At 45.6% G+C, this 21774-nt stretch overlaps 1 protein-coding gene across 5 annotated transcripts in view; it reads right to left on the reverse strand.

Annotated features, from left to right (window-relative positions):
• The window catches only part of CDC14A (cell division cycle 14A), a 1359412-nt gene that overhangs the window by 1031284 nt on the left and 306354 nt on the right, over window positions 1-21774 (reverse strand). For all 5 annotated transcript variants that reach the window (XM_069641577.1, XM_069641576.1, XM_069641579.1 and 2 more), the window contains exon 3: window positions 10004-10079. In XM_069641577.1, coding sequence (XP_069497678.1) covers window positions 10004-10079 — 76 coding nt within the window. The remainder of the gene's footprint in view (window positions 1-10003; window positions 10080-21774) is intronic.

A 21774-nucleotide genomic window follows, 5' to 3' on the forward strand; every position in this document is an offset into this window, starting at 1 on the left:
GTACAAGGAGGAAGGGGAGAGCCGCCGGGGGACATTTCAATTGAAATACCATGTAGCAAACGAGAACGCAAACTACAAGAAAGCAAAATATATAGAAAGCTCAAGGAAAAACTATAGACTGGAGAAAAACCGTAGGCACGGCTCTTCGACCGACCAAAGCTCTAAGTGGTCCCACAACAAAAAACGTGAATCTTCAGGTCCATGGAGATGGTTGAAAAGGTGCTAAATCCAAACCCCCAAAAATAATAACGAAATGGCGCACATCGTCATCTGCGGAGATTTGAACGCCAGGTGTGACCAACCCCCTGCAAGTACCCAGCCCGCGCCATCTCTTGAACGAGGTGCGCTATGGTCGAATTTCATGGACTCTAGAAATTTCCACAATGTGGCAATAATCTGAGGCCACTTTCCAGCGATTCCAACCTGGGAACAAGGTGACACCTCAGCGACACTGGATCACATATTTATTTCACATTCTCTTCTGCCTTCTGTGGATTTTTATAAAGTCTTCAGAACTAAATCCAGCGACCATAACTTGCTGACAATGACGTTCGAATCAGAGACCATGCCAAAAGAAGTCTATCCAGTTGATGTGGAGCTATCTCACAAGTCTCTGCGAATTCAACTTACAGCGATAAACATCAAGGAGATTACACAAAAAAATCGATGAGGAAAATAGAAACACCACGGGCATGCAAATTAGACCAAATTATCTCCCATTCTTTGTGAAGCACAGGAAAAAACAAGGAAATCAAACTCGAGCAAATGGAAACAGGGTCCACGAATATGATACTCAACTGGTCCTGAAAAGAAGAGAATTGCGCAAACTGAAGCGGTTGGCCAGAGTCTCTGACAATATTGAGCAAAAAGAAATTGCCATAGCGGCCACAAATTCATACAGAGTATGGTTGAAACACCATAAAGGTGCCATGTATCAGAACGACCCAGAGCAAATGCTGAAAACCCGGACGTCAAAAAATTAGAGAGAATTCTGGCCTTTAATTAAAAACAAAAACAGTCAGACAATCAATCAACTGTCAAATGTAATATCGGAATCAACTTGGAAAATATTTTTACAGCCCAATTTGCACCCCTGCCCGAAACTACAGGAAACTATATATCTTCCATGGTGGCAACATGGGCTGACCTTGCAATCCAAGATGAGATTTTGACTACAATACTGAACTTGAAAACGTCAAGGGCACCGGGACAGCATGGTCTAGCCAACATGGACCTAAAGCAACATCCTCAGGAATGGTCCGCCCCAATAACATTTTTTAAGCAATGCCAGGCCAAGAAACAAATTCCCAAAACATGGACGGAAGCAGTAATAGTTCCTATCTTCAAAAAGGGAAACAGATAATCCAGCAAATTACCGTCCCATAGCCCCGCTAGACATCACTGGCAAGATTTTTGCAACTCTTCTTCTTAGTAGATTCCACAGATGGGCAAGAACATCTCCATGTTTGGATCAACTACAAACGGGCTTTGTCAAAAATGCACGCACAAGTATTAACATCATGATACTAAACATCATAAAAGAAAACGTGAAGAATGGTGCCCCAAAAGTGTATATAGTTTTCATAGACATGACGCAAGCCTTTGACAAAATCAGTCGGCCGAAACTATGGTCCAAACTATCAAACTGGAATTGCCCGTGGGAAATCCTAGAACCGATGATTGCCCTCCATACGGACACGAAGTTGAGAGTTTGTCTAAATAGACAAGAAAGGATGTCAGACCAATTTCCATCAGAACGCGGCGTGAAGCAGGGATGTCCGCTCGCCCCGGCCCTCTTTATTGCATTTCTGGGCGACTTTCAATACACCCAACCGGCGGTAAGAGCTTTCCCACCAAAAGTGGGAAATACTTCAATATCCCGATTACTCTACGCGGACGACCTGATCCTCATGAATCAGACCCAAATAGGGCTTCAACACCAACTTAGTAACCTGGCCAAGTACATAGACAAAAATGATCTGGAAATAAATATCGCCAAATCCAAAATTCTGATTATGGGGAAAAAAAAAATAGAACGACAAAAAATAACAGACGCTGGTTCTTAAACACGAAGATAGAAACTGTTGCTAGCATAAAATATTTGGGAATAATGTTTGATGCAACACGTTCGGAAAAAGCTATCCACTTGGCCCTGTGGGCTAAAATCAAAACATTAACTACCCAAACCAGAGTAGTAGACCGGATATACGGAAACTTTTCCCTACTACCGGCAATACAATTTTACAAGCAAAAGGTGGTTCCATCGGTAACCTATGCTATGGACGCTGCCCTGAACATCCAAGACAAGATATGGCCAAAACTGGAAGGTTTTCTGTGGAAAGCAGTACTCGGCCTTCCCAAATCGACATCAATTTCAGTCATCAGACGTGAACTGGGCCTACTATCGCTGAAAGCTTCAGTCGAACAAAGTCAGATAAGACGCTGCGAAAAATTATTTCACCAGATACTCTTCCAATATATAAATCGATTCAGAATGAACTTATCCAAGGACGCTGCATCGCCTTGAACAAGTGGGAGCAAAAACTGCAAAAAAAGCTGGCAGATTTAGCCTGCACATCCGAGGACTTAATGCAAAACCCTAACAAGATAAAGAGTAAAATTGCCCAAGAGGACTGGATTCAAACATGTGAGGCAACTATGGCAAACAAGTTACTTGCCCACCTACCTCCAACGACAAATAAGCTGAGTCTACCTTTGAACTACTGCATAAAATTCCCTGATAAAAGATTACAGAAAATATTCATGAAAATGAGATTCACCCTAATGCCAACCCAAGAAATTATAGCTATCTGGACAAAATCTCTATCAAAAACATGTAGACTGTGCCCAGAGACACAAGCGGTGGAAACCGCAAGACACTTACTCCTGAACTGCGCCAAAACAGCACATCTGCGAGAAGCTTTTCTGCTATCCTTAATGTATGAGGTGGCACTTCGAGAGGAGGACACATGGTGGTGTCGCCTGGTCGCAGGTGAAAAGACTAAATGGTGTACAGCGGCAGTAAAGATGTTGGAGGCTACACTTAAACCAACGATAGAGACTGACAGCTCACCCAGTATCACTTAACATAATTCTACCTTTTTGAGCAGCTTCTTTCTTAATCCTGGGCGACTTTATGCTTTTTCATTTTTACGCCTTCCCTGCACTACTTTTTACTCTGTGTGTTATGAGATATGATTTCTTGTAAAAATCAAATTTTGTTTTGATTATAGACAAGTAAATAAAAATAAAAACACTCCCATTGTGAAATCCACTTACATTTTTACTCTCCCAAAAATTATTTTACTCCCAACTTTAAAAATAGGGTGTAACATTCTCCCACTTCAAAATCTTATCTGGATCACTGATCATACTATATGCTGTGAAAGCATAGCTTAAATCCCAGAATCAAGCGAACGGTCTTATGTGTGAAACACTACAACCTGGGAAAGTGTGTTTGATGCCAATCCTGAAACCCAAAATGTCCGGTTAACTAGAAAAGTAAAGATTTTCTTAAACTTTCCACCAAGCAGTCTAGCTTCGATGTCAGCCAAAGCACGGACCATTGTTCATAATGTTTACTACGGAAAAGTCCAGGCTCCAGAGATTGTTTTCACTGTATTTTTCTTCCTAATTTGGCGGGTTGATTAATTTTCTTTTACTGGAGTTTAAAAACTAGTTTCCATGTTGCACAAGGGTATTTTTCGATAGGTAAAAATGCATGTTATTTTTAAAAACAGGAGTTCGTTTTGTTTTAACATACTTGGCTGGTGCCTAGGGTTGCGTTTTGTTATAGACCCTGGTGAGGACCGGTAAAACCTTACTACCGCTCCTCTGTTGAGCATGTGCTGCAGATGCCTCTAATCTGGATACATCAACTGCACCAGTGCATTCGCCAACAAGGAGCAGACACCTTCCTCCTATCCGTTACTCCAGTTTTTCTTGTTGGGAGCATTTGCCTTATTTTAGAGAATAAAACGGACAAGTACAGCCGTATCTGGAAGACGGGGGGTAAAGACTGCCTCTTTTTAAGATTGCAACATAATGTCAGAATCCATGTTCGAACGTCATCAGTCCATTCGCTGATGTTTCAAGGTCAGCAGTCGGTTGCCTCTGAGATGGTGGCTGAGCCACCTATTCTGGCAACTCAAGCTTGGAACGTCTTCCTCTAACTGATACTTTGATACATTTTCAATACCTTGAGGTTTATTTAGGGAAATCTTAAAAACATACCTCTAGCCTCAAAATGAAAGCCAGCCCAACTGGTATCGGACATATACCCAGTATCAGAAATGTCATTGCCCTCATTCAACCCCACGATACCTCCTTGAACGATGCTGTGTGATTTACAAATAATCAAACAAACCTACTAGAAGCACAGCTGAACGCCAAGAAGAGAAGGGCTTAATTAAGAATGCATTGTTCCTATTTGACGGTATGCAGAATACCAATGTACATTGTAAATAACAGAAGATTATGAACTGTAAACCAGTAGAATCAAAAAGCAGAACAGTCTGTAGATTTACTCTTTTTATACAACCGTCAGTTAACTCAATAAAACCTACTGCCAAATAAATGTTATGTTACCTTGAAGTTGAAATAAATGCATTAAGTACATGGGGAAAAACGGGCCAATCAGGGGCAACATTGAACACTGCACAGGACAACAGCCACTATAAATTTTCTGTGCACAAATCAGCTCATTTTGGCAATGCACGTTCATTCATATTAGGAAAATCGCCTGGCAATGTGACTTCATTTAAAGGTCAACAGAATAAGAAATGAATGGGCACCCTCGCTTTAAAGATGGGGAAAATAGGACAGCATTGGTAATGTGGTGATTAAGTAGTAGTTAGTAGACATTAGTGAGATCGGCAACATCACACACTCAGTATTTAGATGCCTGACTATTAGTTATTATTACTCGTCTTTATGGTATTCAATTTATCAACCTCACCATTGCCGTATTTAAAAACGGCGATGAGTCTCTTGCGCCATCTTACTGGCATTTCGGGACTACCTCAAACACATGCTTGTTCTATCATTTAAGGGAAAGTCAAAGAAAGTGAATAGGTATATTTCAAATGAAAGGTGCCATACTAGACTGCATAAGAGCATTGATGGTCACTTTCCTTCCACCCAGTTCCAAACGAGCAGAATGCAACTTTGACACGAGTGACTGTACACAAATATTAGAATTTGCAAGAGACGGTAAGATAGCTTATGCACATTTGCACTGATCGTTTGAAATAAACTTGTGCCTCAAACAATATCACTGTACATGAGGGAGTACACGAGTGTGGATGATATCAACCAGGGAAATAGGAAGTTCCCATTTCCTCACAACCCGTACCTCATGTAATTCCCGGGCCACAGGAGCATCCCGTTCTTGTCCCCCACCTTTGAACAATGCAACCACTGTAGGCTTCAAAATGGGTTGCCATCACTTCTTCCCTCTTTGGCATTTGCAAATGGCCTGCACGTCCCTTCTTCCGTTTGCCTAGGTAGCGTAGCCTTTTTGCCATGCCCAGCTCCGGTTCGTCCCTCCATACAACTCTCACTCTTAACTGAAGGCAATAATTACTGTGATGTTAATTCGGGATTCAATGACCCGGCAGACACTAAAGCTTCTGCTCTTGCCAATTCACTGGCTGATATGAACATCACCCAGTATGTCTCCTCTCCCACCCATGATAAAGGGCGCATCCTCGATTGGATCCTCTCCACTAATGCATCCATACACCTATTAGCCCTTAACGTTGTACCATGGTCCAACCATTCCATGATTGAATTTCACATCCTTCTTGCGTCCCCAGTGACCACACAGTCACAGCCCTCAATGCATATATTGAAGCATAAAATATGAAACAACGCTTGATCCCAACCCTACTGTCACTACTTACCCCCACTGGTTCCTAACAGTAAAGACCCTCAAAGCCTCTGTGACCTGTACCATCAGAGTAGCTCTCCTACCATGGACCTACATGTCCCTCTTAAACCAAAAACATTGAAACCCTGCAAGCTGACCAACCCCTGGTTTTCGGATGAACTTGTTACTTTGCCCTGAAGCAAAAGAGCACTTAAACAACTTTGGAAGAAACATCCTACACCCAACAACTGCAAACACCTCTTCAATGCTGCTAAAACTCGCACACAAATTCCAAAGCTAACTCATGTATCGCCACCGCTAGCGCTAACACCAGAGAACTATTTGCCATCCTTAAAGAGTTCGATAAACTCTGCCTCTACCTGCCCGCAGTCGTCGTCTGGCAAATAATGGTGCTCCACCATCCAGACGGCACTCACTAACAAAATCGACACCTTAAGAGACAAAATTGCAACGCATTTCCAAACCCCCTTATTTACATACCCCAGCACCTTCACCTGCTCCCATGATCCCTTTGCCCCAACCCTTCAGCTTCCCACAAATCTCCCAAGAAAATGCACATAAAACTATTCTGTCTCATGCCCTTTGCAAGGTTGACATATGCCTGGTCCACATTGTCATGCTTTGTGCCACCACATTAACCCGGGTTATCAGTAAATTCAACAATGCCTATTTTTTGACTAGCTCAGGCCCTTAAAGCTGCCTGGACACCCCCATTCTCAAGAAACCATTGCTCTGCCCCACCCTCCCTACCAACTACCTTCTCAACATCACTGTACCCCTTCTCTTCAAAATCCTGCACTGCATGGCGAACACTACCAAGCACATTACCTTGAATATTACCACCTTCTAGGTGCAAAATAATCAGGCTTCCAGAACACAACACATCACAAAAACTGCTTTGCTGAATCTAAAAATCCAAGTAGATCCCCATCATGATTCAAGTAACCTTGCCATTCTCCTTTTGCTAGACTTCTCTGCAGCCTTTGACCTAGTGGGCCACAAACTACTCTACCAACACCAAAAAAATCTAACGTCCATTTCTCCATGAAAGCTACCGCTTGGATCAAATCTTTCCTCAGTGATCGCTCCTCTAGGGTCTTCATTGGAGACTCAGTGGCTGACCCTATTGTGCCCCCTTTGGTGTATCCAAAGGCTCTTGCCTTTCACCTACCCTTTATAACATCCATACCAAACCTATTAGACTTGCTAGATTCCCTTGACAGCAGCTAAACTAATTTTGCAGACGACACCAACATTCTCATCCACATCTCTGATAACTACAACAATAATACAGTCACCATCAACAATGCTTACAGCATCATCCAACACTGGATGGCTACCCATAACCTGTGTCTCAACGATGACAAATCTCAGCTAATTGTGGGCTCCCCCACCACATCAATTGCCTAGATCCTGCCTTCTCCTCCTTCCTTAACATGGACACAAGAATTCCAGTCTCCAAACACTTAAAAACTCTAGTAATCCAAGTAGATGATGAGCCCTCCATAACCAATCACATCAATGCCCTGTCATCTCCAGCGTACACTGCAATGCTCATCTCCCTGAGCAAACAATTCCTCTCACCATAAAATTGCCTTACACTGGCACAAGGCACCATAAACAGCAAATTGGACTGCTGCAATGCTCTCCTCAAGGGCACCTCCAAGAAAAACCTTGCTAAAATGCAACTGCTCAAAAACAAAGGCCTTTGTGCAGCACTGGGCCTACGACGAGCCAACCACATCTCAGCTTCCAGACAGGATGTCCACTGGCTCCCCCATCAAAGCCGGTATTAAATTCAAAAACCCAACTTGTGCACACAGCTGTATCCATAATGCAGCCCAACTTTACTTTAACAGAATTAGCCAGAAACATTACTTACGACCTCACAGATCCTCCTCCAGCTTCACACTCTCCACCCCCAGATTCAAGAATAAAAGATCGGGAGGCGGGAGCTTCTGTGTTACAGCGTCCTCCCTCTGGAACTCTCTGCCCTGCAGCATCAGGAATGAGTGCTTTTACCCGACCTCCAGAAAACTGGTGAGAACTTGGCAGTTTAACAAATATGACTAATTGTTATAATCACTGCATTGCATCGGTTTCCCCTCCTTGACTTGACTTTCTCTGCCTGCCCTGTGTACAAACACTGACACCCCCGGGTCTGGGCGTTACATAAATGCTATAAATAAAATAAAAATACTGTTGCATGTGTTTCCACGTTTCACTCGCCATCTCCTTCATATTTTTCCTCCTGGCTGTGATTCTGTTTTTTCATGTGGTATGTGTGTGTTAAAAAAAAAAAAAATTGCAGCCAAAAGGTGAATACAAATATAAATCTAAACCTCACAACCTCCAACACACAGAATATCATCAAGACCGTGTCAGCAAGCAGATGGCGGTATCCACCAACATGTTCCCTAATCTCTGTGAAAGATTGAGATATTAGAAAAGGATGTAATGCTGCACCAGTAAACGAAGTCTGTACACCACAACGTAGAATATGCAGCCAAGTGGCAGATAGTTGGGGGAGGTGCACTGACACACCCAACAACTGTAGATGTAAATGTATCAGAATTGGGGGTCTTGTTCAGAACCAAAGAGCATGCTTTTCACCTAATTTTAGAACTATTATCTCATGATAATCCCCTCAACCGTTCCTCATGGTAACACAATCCAGCCATGGCATTTGACAAAAAATGTGCCACTCTGGGATCCACGAGTCAAAGGCCTAACACACGACTGGTTGAGCCACCAGTCTTTCAGCCTTCTGGAGGCACCACATGCACAGACAGTTCAAATGGGGGGGGGGGGAGAAGAGAGAGAGACAGAGACAGTGAGAGGTGTGTGTGTGTCCCATTTGCCACCTTTTGTCTCCCCCCCCTTCTCTTCTCATACCATTCATACTGCAATGCGTGGAGAGTTCAACATCGAACACAAGCCTCTCTCTCAAAACTACAAATTAGATACAGAGACAAGCATACAGCTAAACATGTAATGCCAGGAGGTGTCATTTAAGCTGTAATGTTTTTCAAAAGGATTAATTTCATCCCTGCCTAAGGAAGTGGTGAAGACTGAACGCTTGAAAATAAATTACTTGGTTAGAGTAATTAAGGTGTTGGCTAGTTGTTTGCTTTTGTACTAATACATATAAGAAATAGCCATCACACGCACCACAGCATCACCCAGAAGCCATCACTGGAAGTTCACCTCCAGGGAAAAGCCAGCTGGGCAAGACATTGGGGGTATACAAATTAACTTAAGTGTCAAGCTATGGCTCCATGAAAATGACTGTCTGCACTGTGGTAATGCAATTGTATACATTGCATTGTTCAACACAAGACAAGCAGGTCTCTGGAAAGCAGATAACTGCATACATGCTTCACCCTCATTAGGGATGATTCATTAGTGCAGTACAATCCGAATCCTTGTGGTTGCGCCATATGAGAGAGATCGAAAGAGACAAAAAGAAAGTCAGAGAAAGGGAGCGGAAGAACAAAGATGATTTCTTTTGTTCAGTCAGAAGACATTTGAGAGATTTAAACACGTTGGTGAGCGGCAGCGTTGTCTGCGGCCATACTAATCGTGGGATGTCAGAACAAATACCTCAGTCACCCCCGATCAGTATCCCGGTCATTCCTTTGTGGGACATCCCTGCAAAGACTTGTGAAACATATGTATTTATGAAGCATCTACTACTTGCCTTGGTACTAGCGGCACTGAACAAACACAAGCAGCAGGGAAGGAGGTGGGGAGATGCGCACTGAGGTGGGGAGGGAACCTGAGAGGCGCTCATTAGCCCGACCAGCAGAGCTCAGTCTTGCTTTCAATGCTGTGCTCACTACTCCACTGCCTTCCCTCAGATTGCATTACAAGTCAATCAAAACCCCAGAAAGAGGTGAACATGCCCTTTAAGGTTGACTCGCCAAACAAAAAGGCTCAATATCAGGTTCTCAGCGCAATCTGAGGCCCGGGGACAGACGAGCAGCTCAAGGTTAAACATCCTTTGACATTTGCATCTCAGCCTTGCAGCCAGAAGGCAAGCACAGAGACTGTCAACCAAAGGCTCGCAATGTTCAACACACACACAAAGGGCTGGGAAACATGCCAACTCACCTTCAGCTTCTTGTTCAATTTACAGCAGAAGCGATACAGTATTGCCAAGTTAAGAGGGCCGAAATCTGCGTAAAAACTGGAGAGAGATTGCAATTAGACTCAGTCAAGCAAAGTGCTACCGAAAAAGAAAATTGTTCCGACACAGCTAGCTATCAAGAAACATTCTTTATTTTAGAAGACAATCCAAAAGGTAACCACATCAGAACAAAAAAAAACAGTGTTAATATTATTCATTCATCTAATGTTTCAATGGGGCTTTCACTTTGGTAGGAGCCGCACTATTACACGCCCCAAAAAGCAAATTCCAGACTTGCTTGACAGAAATAAAAAGAAATCACAAATAAAAGTAAAGGAGCGTCAGGTAGAGGGTCCCCGAGTTCCTTTCCGCTCCACCTCCACTACCAGAGTACAACTACCCAGGTGAAGACGGAGGAGTCTGATTTATAGAACAATGTGGCAGTCTTCGAACAAGATATAGCAAGGTGTGCTGGACTATGCAAGTAAGTGCTTCTTGACGAGGGTGACAGCTTGGTTTAGGGGCAATGGTTGTTTCATGTTGGACTCTCCAAGAACTGGAAAAGAGCTGCCGTATGGACAGTTATGCCAAGGTCTTTTAGATCCACGTGACTGTATAAACTGGTTAGGTCTGGTACGGACAAAAGGATTGCTCAGAGCATAAAGCATACATGATGTTAGGGGTGCCTACTTCCTTGGGTGGGACGTCTTCATGGAGGATTTGTCAAGTGATTCAGTAACCAAAGTTATCCTCAAACAAGGACTAGATCTGAATGAAAGGATATATTGTGTGGGAGGCATGCTATTTCTGCCGGAAGGCCTAGTGATGGCTTTCACAATGTTAAGTTTAGAATCTGTTATCTGCATAGTGGACTAGAACTATTGCGGTGGAGGGGTCTGGAGGACAGAAGGTTAGAGCAGTAGTTTTTCAGTAGATGCAGGATGCTCGATACTGGTCTTGCCAGATAACCATAAAGTGGTCTCTGTCATCACCAAAACTTGATGCATGAGCCTGGTTCCTCCCACACAACACAGTGCTGTAGATCAGTACATACAAGTTCGTGTCTGCACCCTTAATTTCAAGCAGGGGATACAAACAAGAACATGGGGTAACACCAATGCAGCCCATTAGTCCCCTTTCACACAGTGGAAAACACTTAACTTGCTCAGTATATACAATGGATTTAGATTCCAGACAGTGCACAATGCCGCTGTAGGCAAAGGAGGATGCAGTACAAAGAAGGAAACAACAAACATACTACAAGCAAGTCTTTAAAATAAAGAGATGAACAACAGAAGCAAAAAGGTAGAGTGAGAAACCTGAAGGTGTCTCAATGTCTGAACCCTGGGGATCTCTTTTTCAGATGGCCAGGGCACGGCCATCGCTCTTGGATCCGGACCATGAGGGTGGACAAGTGCGGGAGGATCATCTGGGAGAGGGGTACTCAGGGAATGGGGCGAGACATCCGATGACTAGACGCGGTATTCACCCCTCCCCCCTTTGACACTTCTCACACCTTTATAGGTTATTCTAAATCGTGTCCTGGTACCCTCCCTTAATGCAACAAGTACCAACTCCGAAAAGAGGCATGAGGGAACCAGGAGAAAGATTGCAATTACCATCTTGTGTATTACAACTGCAGGACTATACCCCGCCCGTCTCAGATATGCCCCTACCCAACATTCCTTCAGTTGAAATTGAAGAATGTCAAATCAGTTCCATTACGCCCCCATACCTTTCCGTAAAACCACATCAACACATTCATTTACCGTCACACACTCTCACTGTTTATTTGGATAAACCCTTACAGTTTTTCCCTAATTAATCAGAAAAACCAAAACTCCAAGCCCTCCACACTGGCTTTCTCTACAAAAACCGAGACGAGGAAGCGGGGAGCTGAAAAAATGAAGATCTCTAACACCACCACAGAGACAGAAGAAAGACTATGCCATACTAAGACTGGTCGGTCCCGCTAATGAGGTCAAGCCTCCTTTCCTAACTACTCACACCCGACTCCACTTGAGACTCCCAGGAAGTATAAAAGGCGTAGCTGGAAAGCACGAGTTGGGGTTGTTGGAAGGTGCACAAAGCCAGAGGAAGACCAGAAGAGTTGCAGAGACCCTGTGAAACCTGGAGGAGGGGACAACAGCCCTGACACTGTCCCTGTAAGTCCAGAGGAGACTGCCCAGAGGAGCGGGAGCTGTACCTCCAGAAGGCAAGTCGAGGGGCAGCTGGGGTTGCCTGGCAGTACCAACAGCGGAACTCCTCCCCTGAGCCAGTCAGGCATACCAGGTTGAGGGTCAGCAGGAGAGTCCTTGACCACAGCACACTATCCCCTTTAAGCACCTACGGCTCCCAAAGCCAAATGCCATTTTGGGGAGCAGAGAATGAGAAGTGGTAGCAAAATCCTAAAGGTGCATTCTGGGAATGGAAGTCCCAGAACTTTTTTGTTGAGAACTGAGTTGTGAGGGGTGACTCGAGCCTGGAGTAGGGAAGTCTTCTTTGTAAACCTTGGAAGGGTCCGAGCCCGGCAGAGGGAGACCCCTGTGAACTTTTGGGAAAGAAACTGGCACCAGAGCTAGAATTGTCTGGCGCAGGGGGGCGCTCATGCGAAGGTCTCTGGCTGGTGCCTCCTCTCCCAACCTAAATAAAACTGCAAATATCGAGAGGGCGTAGGGAGGCTGACTGGAGGTGTCAAGGTGTTCATACAAGGGTCCAGGCAAATCCCTTGTACACTCTAAAGTCCTTGACATGTTGGTGAAGAATAAAGAATTGTGAAGGTGGCGAATGCACCCGGCTGAGAGGAACGATGTGTGAACTGTAAGAGAAAGCCCGACTGGGGCTGGAAACTAAGGGTTGGTCTGAGCCCGACTGAGGGAGACTAACATTGACAAATCGATCGGCGCCCTGTTGAAGGGGATCCACGGGTGAAGAGCAATCGTCTGACAAGAGTATCAGAAGGAACCTTTGTTTTATCATTTACAATGTATCAGGCCCTCTAAAGTAGGAGACTTACTTGAATGAGTCTTGGACACAGAAGGTCCGAGAGTTGTTGAAAGGAACTGTAACGTCATACAGGAGAAACCCAGGAGTGTGCTGTGCTTGAGAGTCCCGCCTTTGTCTCGTGCTCGGAAACGTGCGGAAGAGACACCCCGGCCATAACATCCGGACCTATCATTTTTGTGAACACTTCTTTACTTTCTTGTGAACACTATCCCACACAGTTTTGTAACTTAGTGATAAGGATTGGCAATAGTTTTGTTTTTAGTATAGGCCCTTTTATTTTGTCAAGACACCAAAAGGACTGCCTTATTATTTGATGGTCGTAGCTTGCTCCCATCTTCAATTGAAGTTTAGGTTAGGCGTTATTTCTCACCCATTTATGCAGTTTATTAAACACCCTTGAACTGTGATCGCTTGTGTCCATCTTTACTGTTGCCACCATGAGTTCCTTCCAGTAGCTTCCGAGTATATGACAGCAATCCGTGAGTAGGAGCTAACCACGGAGAACAAAGATGAGATATAGTCTGTAGCAAATCAAACATCAACGTGAGACTCATGAAATATTGCAGCTTTTATTTTTTGGGGTATGGATTGAGGCTGTGACACGAAATTACTACCGCTTATACAGCAATACAGGGATGAGCAGTGGTTTATAAACTCCTACTCAGCCCCACAATACTACTAAACCACCTGTGATCCCAATCAAGAAGGTGAAGCAGTCACCACATGAATGGTACAGCACCTGCGTGCTGTACCAAGCAGTGGTCTCTTAATTGTCAATAGAGACACGTGTATGAGCGCGTTATAAATAAAATATCAATAAGCCCTTAAAACTAGGCCAGGGGCACAGAACCACTGGATAAACTTAAATTTTCCCTATGGTCAAGTCGGTGTCAAAACTGTCAAATCGGTTCAATGGAAAGCACACCCTTTTCACTTCAACAAGCAACAATCAATTCAAGACTCAAAGTAAGCTTGGAATCAGGCGATGTGCAGACCTTTGTGGTTCAATGGCTCATTTGTGTCAGGATACATTTAGTCACCTGTCAGTGATCGGGTTTGGCTGGCCCAACAAACCGGTGTGGTTCGACAGCAGCGATCAGATCGAAGGCACTGCAGAACAGGCAGCCAATGTAGAGTTCATGGTTGGAAGCGGTTCAAAACGCCTAGACTGTCAAAGGCAGCTCTGTTTACTATTGTGACGATTCCGAAATTATTCGAAAACAGTAATTGCCTTGACAGCGGTTTGAAGTGAGAAACAGAGCTACAGCTGCTTCTTTGGATTCTGGAGCGCTGTGGAACTCTCCACAGTAACAACCCTGTCAAGAGTAACAGGGGAAGTTTAGTCCTTCCTTCCCAACCAGGAATGCTGCCAGAAAACCCTTTTAATGTGTTCCACATTTAGGGTACAGTGTTTCGGCATCAGACAAGCTTTCCAGAGGCAGGTTTGTTCCCCTGAGGAGGGTGCAGTGGGCCTTGCTTCTTTCTTGGAAATCCTCATCTTCCCCCTCAGTGGCAGGAGACATTCGGAAGACTGATAACTCGACAAGGTTCAAATTAAATCCTTGTCTACTACAAAGACAATGCCTCATACCCTTTTTGCCGCAGCAGATTGGTCCATTTCAGGTCTTCATATTCAAAAGATGATGGGACCCTTCGTCTGGGGAGGTATCCTCTGTCACAATGCCAGGCTGCAGTGTCACTAAGTCCCGGAAACTACTCTGGGACTACTGGTGCCTTCCCTGGCCCATGGTTAACAAAACTCACATTTGCCAGAAAACCCTGTGGTCCTGTGAACCCCCTCCTCCCCACCACTCCCCGGTCCGCCGCGTCATACGGTGCGTGCCACCTGTGGCAACATGCGCAATGCCATGAAGCGCTGACCGAGGCCCAGCGGTGGATGCTGCACTCAACGCTTCTGTGAGCCCCCTCTCAAGTTTTCCTGGTACCTTGCCTGACTACACTTCTGCCTGCTTTACGGACTGCCTGTGCCTGACCCTTTGTGCTTCATCTGTCGCGTTCGGAATCCCACATTGCTTTACGGACTGCTTGTTTCTTCCTCCAGTCTATCTTGTTCCTGCCTCATTCCGACGCCTGTTGGCAATCGAATTACCTGTAAGACTATTGTGAGACAGGCATGGTATCAAGAGAGACACCGACTCAAAGATGTTCATTTCAAAACCTTTATTTACTAAAGTTTCTGGGTTGGTGTAATGCCTAACTGGCCCTCACACTAAAAGGTATGGTTCCCTTAACTGAGGTTTGTAAGGGCCGTCAAAATCTTAAAGTCCAAAGTGTGTCTAAACCTATGCTTGCCCTCACTCTGACAAAATGTGTTAGGAAGACTGTTAAAAGAAAATTATCGTGGTCAACGGAAAACAGGAAACAGAGGTTGGTTTCAGGTGGTCTTCTCACCGGGTGTAGTTTGGGCAATGTCACAAAAATGATTTCAATCTCAAAGGGCTGCTCGTAAGACCTTCTCCACAGAGCCCTTGTAATATTCTCAAATACCTTCAGTGTCTTTAGATTCATTGGGGTTCCCTTTCCCAAGCTTCCGTTTGTTCAAGTTGCAAACACCAGGCTACCCTTCTTCATGCTTCAATCAAAATAACAAGTTGGGCCTCTCAGGGTTCCCTTCCCCCAAGCTCAGGCCCCTTTTCAGTTTCATATACAAGTTCAACTTGTCAGGCTGTACCTTTCCTTTTAAACACAGTTTTTTCCACACACATTTTACTTGTGGGACACAGACTTTTGAAACCGTCTGGTTCTAGGCGTGACCACTCCGATCTGTAACTCCTGTAATTCCTTCCCTTCCATCTTACGTTTTTCACCTTCAGGTGCTTCCTGCACCCCTTCTTGTTCTCCTTTGTGTCTTTTTGCTTACTTTCTTGTACACACGTGTACCCTTATTCCTTTCTCATGCACACTTGCATTGCTCTCACTTGCTTTCACCTTTTCTGTGCCCCCGGCACTTTCACTTTCCTTCCTGTGCCTTGCAAGCTTCTCTTGTCCTTTCGGTGCTCACTTGCACCCTCCTTTTCATTGCGGGTTAATTTGTAGGGGAGGCATGGTATCACATGTATGGCAGTGACAAGATACAATTTGTAAAACCTTTATTAACTTTGTGGGGTTTGGAAAAATTCCTACTTTGCCCTATAACTAGGATGGGAGTTGTCTCAACCATCAAATAAAGAAAACAGTCTTAGTCATATCTGTCAAATCAAAATGGCCTATGCTAATAAAACCTAATTCCTGCCCTATCCCTTGTACAAGAAAGTGTGTTAAGGAGATAGGTATATAAAAGCAAAATCAGTTAGACAGCACAGAATAAGGCAGTCTCTATAGGCAGGATAACACTCTGGCTTGGGCTTTAACACAAACAATACGGAACATGGATCGAGGCCCGTCTGGCCTTCCACATTAAAGGCTCCTGTTTGAGTCTTCCCCAAGTAACAAATCAAAAAGTTCACACCGGTCTGCCTCTGCAGAGCTCAAACCTTGCACAGTTCACCAATACTTGCAGGGGGTTCCCTTCCCCAAGCCTTTTACACTTCGGTTCACCCTCAAATCGGGCTCGACCGCTTTTCTGATGACGAAGACTTTCAAGTGTGCAGGGCTTCTTTTACTGGCCACCGCAGGACCACTGACTTAGAATTCAATTATCTCCCCTTCTCTCAGGGTTAATTTGGTTTACTTTTGCAGTTCATTTACTTTTATCACCTCAAACAATGCACCTTTCACTGAGACTTTCGAGTGGGCTACTCCCGTTCGCCTGACTACTCCATTACTCAGCATCGCTGATACCACAGAGGTTCTTGCTTTAAAGAACATTCGCAAGTCTGCCTTGCCTAGCGTCCCATCCACACATGTGCAGCCTTAACTTGTGATATATTGTTGCAAACTTCAATCTTTCTTAGCACACACCAGTCTCTTAGATCGCTTGCCAGCTCACCGGCTGCGTGCGGTTCACTCTTTTTTCGATTTCAAATTCACAAGTCAAGGTTAGAACCACAGGCTTGGTCTCGCCCTCCCCTCCCCAACTGTGTCATTCACCCAGGAGGGTCGCTGGCGTCCTTGAAACACAATACAGTCTTCGATATTTGGATCTGGCCTTCTCCACATGTCTTTCGCGGCCTTGTGGATGCAATGACCTCCTGTAGGGAGCTCTTGGGGTTTTCGGCCCGCTGCTCTCGTCCTTTGGTCCGTCACTCTGCTCCAGTAGGTTCGCCTTCGCCCCGGAGGTCCTGCTCGTACTCGTGTTCCACCTTGCTCAGTGTGTCCCTCTAGGTTCCGCCTTTTATCTGTGTGAGGAGAGCCAATTGGAATCAGGTGTATGCGCTTTAAGTCAAGTGCCTTACTTTGCCTGAACTGATTAGCGGGACATGTCCAGTACGATGTATACGAGTTTGTTTGGTCATGCTCAGTCGCCCTCTTCCTCGACCTAGTGTTTGTGCAGAAAGGCAGGCGGGGGATGAATGGATATTAATATCAGATTCCTGGTTCTGTTTCAGTTGGTTTTTGTTTTGACCCTTTCCTTCCTCCCCCTTGGGTCAATGATGACAGGATTGGAATTTGGGAAAATGATGAGGTACTCCCGGAACCGAAGATGGTTCTCCTCGAGTTTCAGAGAGGCCGGGAGGCTGTTCCAGAGGGAGGCCCCAGCCGAAGAAAGATCTACCACCAACATGTTGCTTGGAGAAGCGAATGACCCCGAGGGAGTTGGAGGTAGAGGAGTGAAGAGCGCAAGTAGGAAGGTATTTCCAGAGGGAGAGTTGAAGTTAATAGACTCAGGCCCCAGAAGGCATTGTGGACAATGCAGAGGGTCTTGAACTTAATCCGTGCAGCCACTGGGAGCCAATTAAGAGATTTCAGGGATGGAGGGATACAATCCCTGGGCTTGAAGCCAAGGACAAGTCTCGCAGTCCTCTTCTAGATGAGTTGCAGAGAGTAGTGGCAGGCAGGTTTAGAAAGAGGTTGTTGCAGTAGTCCAACCTAGAGAGAACCAGAGCTCTAGAGACAGTGAGCCTCTTGGGGAAGGAGCGGAAAGGAAGAATACCCCTGAGGAAGTGCAGTTGGTAGTTTGACTTCTTAGAGAGGGCAGAGATGTGTGGAGAGAAGTAAAGCGTGGAGTTGAAGTAAAGCGTGGAGTTGAAGATGACCCAAAGGTTCTTAGCCTCACAGGTGGGAGCAGGAAGAGGGCCAAGGGAAGGCCGCCAGAGACTGACAGGAAAGGAAGGTGCAGGAGTGCCAATGAGCAGGATCTCGGTCTTACTAGCGTTAAGGCAGAGGTCGTTGGCAGTACACCACTCCTGGATTGCAGACAGTCAGAGAGGAGAGAGGGAGAGGAGGTGGCAGAGCGGAGCCTGAAAAACGAGCTCAGTGTCATCCGCATAGCACTGAAAGTTGGAACAGAGAGCAGCAAAGCGGTGGGCGAGGGGTGCCAGGGATTTGTTGAAGAGCCAGGGAGAGATGTTAGACCCCTGGCAAACACCACAAGTGGAGAGTGAGATAGTGGAAAGGAAGGACCCAAGTTGGACCTGGCAAGGTTGGTCGAGAGGAAAGGTCAGCCAGGCCAGGGCCTGATCAGTGATACCCAGGTTATCATAGAGGTGGTTGAGCAGGATGAGGTGGTTGAGCAGGATGACGCAGTTGACCATATCAATGGCAGAAGAGATAGATCGAGTAGGATGAGGACAGAGGGGAGATTAGAATCAGGGTTGGAGAGCAGGTCTTCACGGATGTTCAAGACAGTCGATTCTGTGCTTCTGGCTACTCTGAAGCCAGACTGATGGTCATGGAGACAACCAACACACAGTGTAGAGGTTAAGCTGGGAGATGGGCAGTTATTCCAGGAATGTGCCCAGGAAAGGAGTAATGGAAATCAGTGATCGTTAGTTGGAAGGGAGGAGTCAGCTGTGGGTTTCATGAGAAGAGGGTGCACAAGAGTGCTTCAGAGGGGAGGTGAAGGCTCCAGTGGCGAAAGAGTGATTGCAGAAGTCGGCCAGGGCAGGAACGAGGGTGTCAATGTGGTCCTTGATGGTTTGGGATGAACAGGGAAGAGCCTATTTTGAAGAGACCTTCATAGATAGCACTTGTCTAGAATTCTTGACAGGGGAGAACAGAGGAAAGGAAGAGAAAGAGGGAGGAGAGGCAGGTGGGGGGAGGGGGGGGGGTCGCAGGTAGTGTAGAGAGAGAAGCGGGAGGAGGAGAGGCTGAGAGGGTGGCAGGATGTCCTGGGGTTTAGAGCTGTACGATTGATTGTGATGCACATGGAAGTGTTACATTGTAGGAGAATACCAATTATCTGCCTTCTCCCACCCGAATTGTGATGGCTCGGAGAGATTTGGGTGTTGCTGATCAGAGCGTCGCGCTTCTGTCACCTGGTAATGAGTCCTTAAGATGTATGGTATTAGAGAGGATCTTGTTGGCGGCAGATTTTCACTGAACATCCACCAACACAGTTGACCATGTCTGAAATATTTATTCCTGGAAAGTAGACCGAGGACAACGGAATCACTATCAATCGTTCATCTTCCTTCTTGAATTCTTCTACACATCCCAGTCTTCCCAAAGCTTCAAGGATTTCTTTTTATGAAGTTTTGAAAACTTTCCAGAAATAAAGTTTTCCTTTCCTTGTAAAGCACCTGCTAACATCACACCCTGAAAGAGCATGAATGACTAGTAATGCCTGCACCTTTGTAATCCCTAAGCAGGAGCACAAACGCTTGACACCTATAAATCTTCTTAGTTCCAACTTCTGTGACAAACATCCTGTCAGATCGGAAAAACAGTGACCACCACAGTGAAAGGACAAAAACTTCAGTATCAGGTGAATAAAGGGAGTGAAGAATTATTTTTGTGTCTGCCTCCATATGTGCTTTCAATGTCTCCAACATAATTTCCATCGGATGACTTGGCTTAATTTCTCCAACTGGCTACCAGTCCTCTTTCCATCTGTGCATGTAGAATTGCTTTATTTGCGAGGTAAGCTGTTAACATATCTTTAGTTGAATGCCCTAGGCAGGTTCTCATGCACACATTTTCAATATTTGTAGAATCTGTGATGTTGTACTAAACAGATGTTGCTTTTCCTGCTCTTGTCGTTCGCATGGAGTTGAGTGAATTTTCTAGGTAGGTATCAAATATTAAATGAGTTTCATCATACTTGAGGCGATAAGGTTGGCATGTCTTTGCATACAAAGGTTCCTGCAGTGCTTGCAATTCTGCCATTCCGTCAAGGACAGCTGCTGAAAGATTATCTGTTACAGAGCAAACCTATCCTTAGTAACAAATGAAGAGACCTCTGTATGTTGTTCCTCTTCCAGCATCTTCATCAGCTTACTTTTGTTTGCCGCTACAATCAATGCACCATCTACTTTGAACATTGAAAGAGGTACTGCAGAGAATTGAAATTTGGTAAAGAGTCTGCCTTACAAAGGTTTTTCAAGGCGACCCCCTATGCAGTAAAGGGAACACGGATGCAAATCAACAATTAGACCCCAACAGTGCGAGTGTGTAATGTATTCTTGCGGGTAGAGTACTTTAGAGCCACTGCTGAAGCGTATCCGCCCCCTTTAGGATCCCTGGGGAAGATTGTTTGGGTTATTGCAACAGTAACACAGGCCTTGTGTATGCCTCCAGGATGTGGGCTGGGATGTGTGGTCCCAATACACATCCTGGGTGCCAGAGAGTCTAGTGTGTCGTGAATGCCTGGGACCACCGTGGTCTGTGATAGGTCCACGTATGGTGTGAGTGTTTTGTCAGCAGATCTCCCATTGGGTCCCCTCCGTTTTGGCGCGAAGGGAACCGTGGATAAGAGGAGGCTGGAAACACCACTACCATGTCGATCTCCCGAGTTCTCACGAACGAAGGAATACAGGAGCCAAGTATCCTACAACTACGAGGCTGAACCGAGGAATCGCTGGTGACCCGCTGAAGGACTGATCCTCTGCACTGCTGTCGCTTTGTGAAACCCTTTCTACCTCTGATCGAACGAGAAGGCCTGTACTGGTACTTCGACCCTTTGGAATAGTGGGAACAACTATTCTCGGCATTTTCACCATCTCCTGCACGTAAGCCTTCGGAAGTGTCTCTGGGCCATCCAGTGGACTGACCAGCCTACCCAGGAGTCTTGCTCTGTAACCGCCGTCAGGTTGTGTTGTATTAAAAGTCCTTGTCACTCCCACACGATTCGTACACTTGGCATTCCCAGGTCTGAAGTGAGAAGTGTACATTGGGCTGAAATACACACGGCCGCTCCGTTGCCCTGCTGTGGTAACCAACTGTGCGGGTTCACTGCGTTTGGGACATCCTCAACTCTAACTTCTGCTGCTGCGGAATCTACACGACGCCGAGACGTCCCCTGCTCGTATCTGAACCTGCCAGTACTGAAACTGACGCGGAGAAGCCTGGGTCTGCCTGCATCGGGGACCGGTGAGTAGCATTGCTAGGAACTGGTCGCCCTCCTGCAGTAGCCCATAGCTTTTCCCCGCTGTGTCAAACAGCACGCCTTTCCGTACTCGCGCTCCGCTTCTGCCCACAGTGGAGGCTGCACTTGAGTTGCGGAGCTCTGTTCATCTTCATTTGTTCACCGAACTGAACTGCCTGATTCCCTCGAAGAGACTCCCCTTTGCCCGTTGGCACCAGCGTGTGCAGGTACTTTTTGAGCACAAGGCTCCACTCTTCGCAGGGCTCAGACTTCCTTCTAGTTAGGTGCTTCTGAAGGCAGACTGGGTCCAACTATTATTCGCAC

This window comes from Ambystoma mexicanum, chromosome 1q (assembly GCF_040938575.1).
Source record: "Ambystoma mexicanum isolate Mex_15411 chromosome 1q, UKY_AmexF1_1, whole genome shotgun sequence".
Lineage (NCBI taxonomy): Eukaryota > Metazoa > Chordata > Amphibia > Caudata > Ambystomatidae > Ambystoma > Ambystoma mexicanum.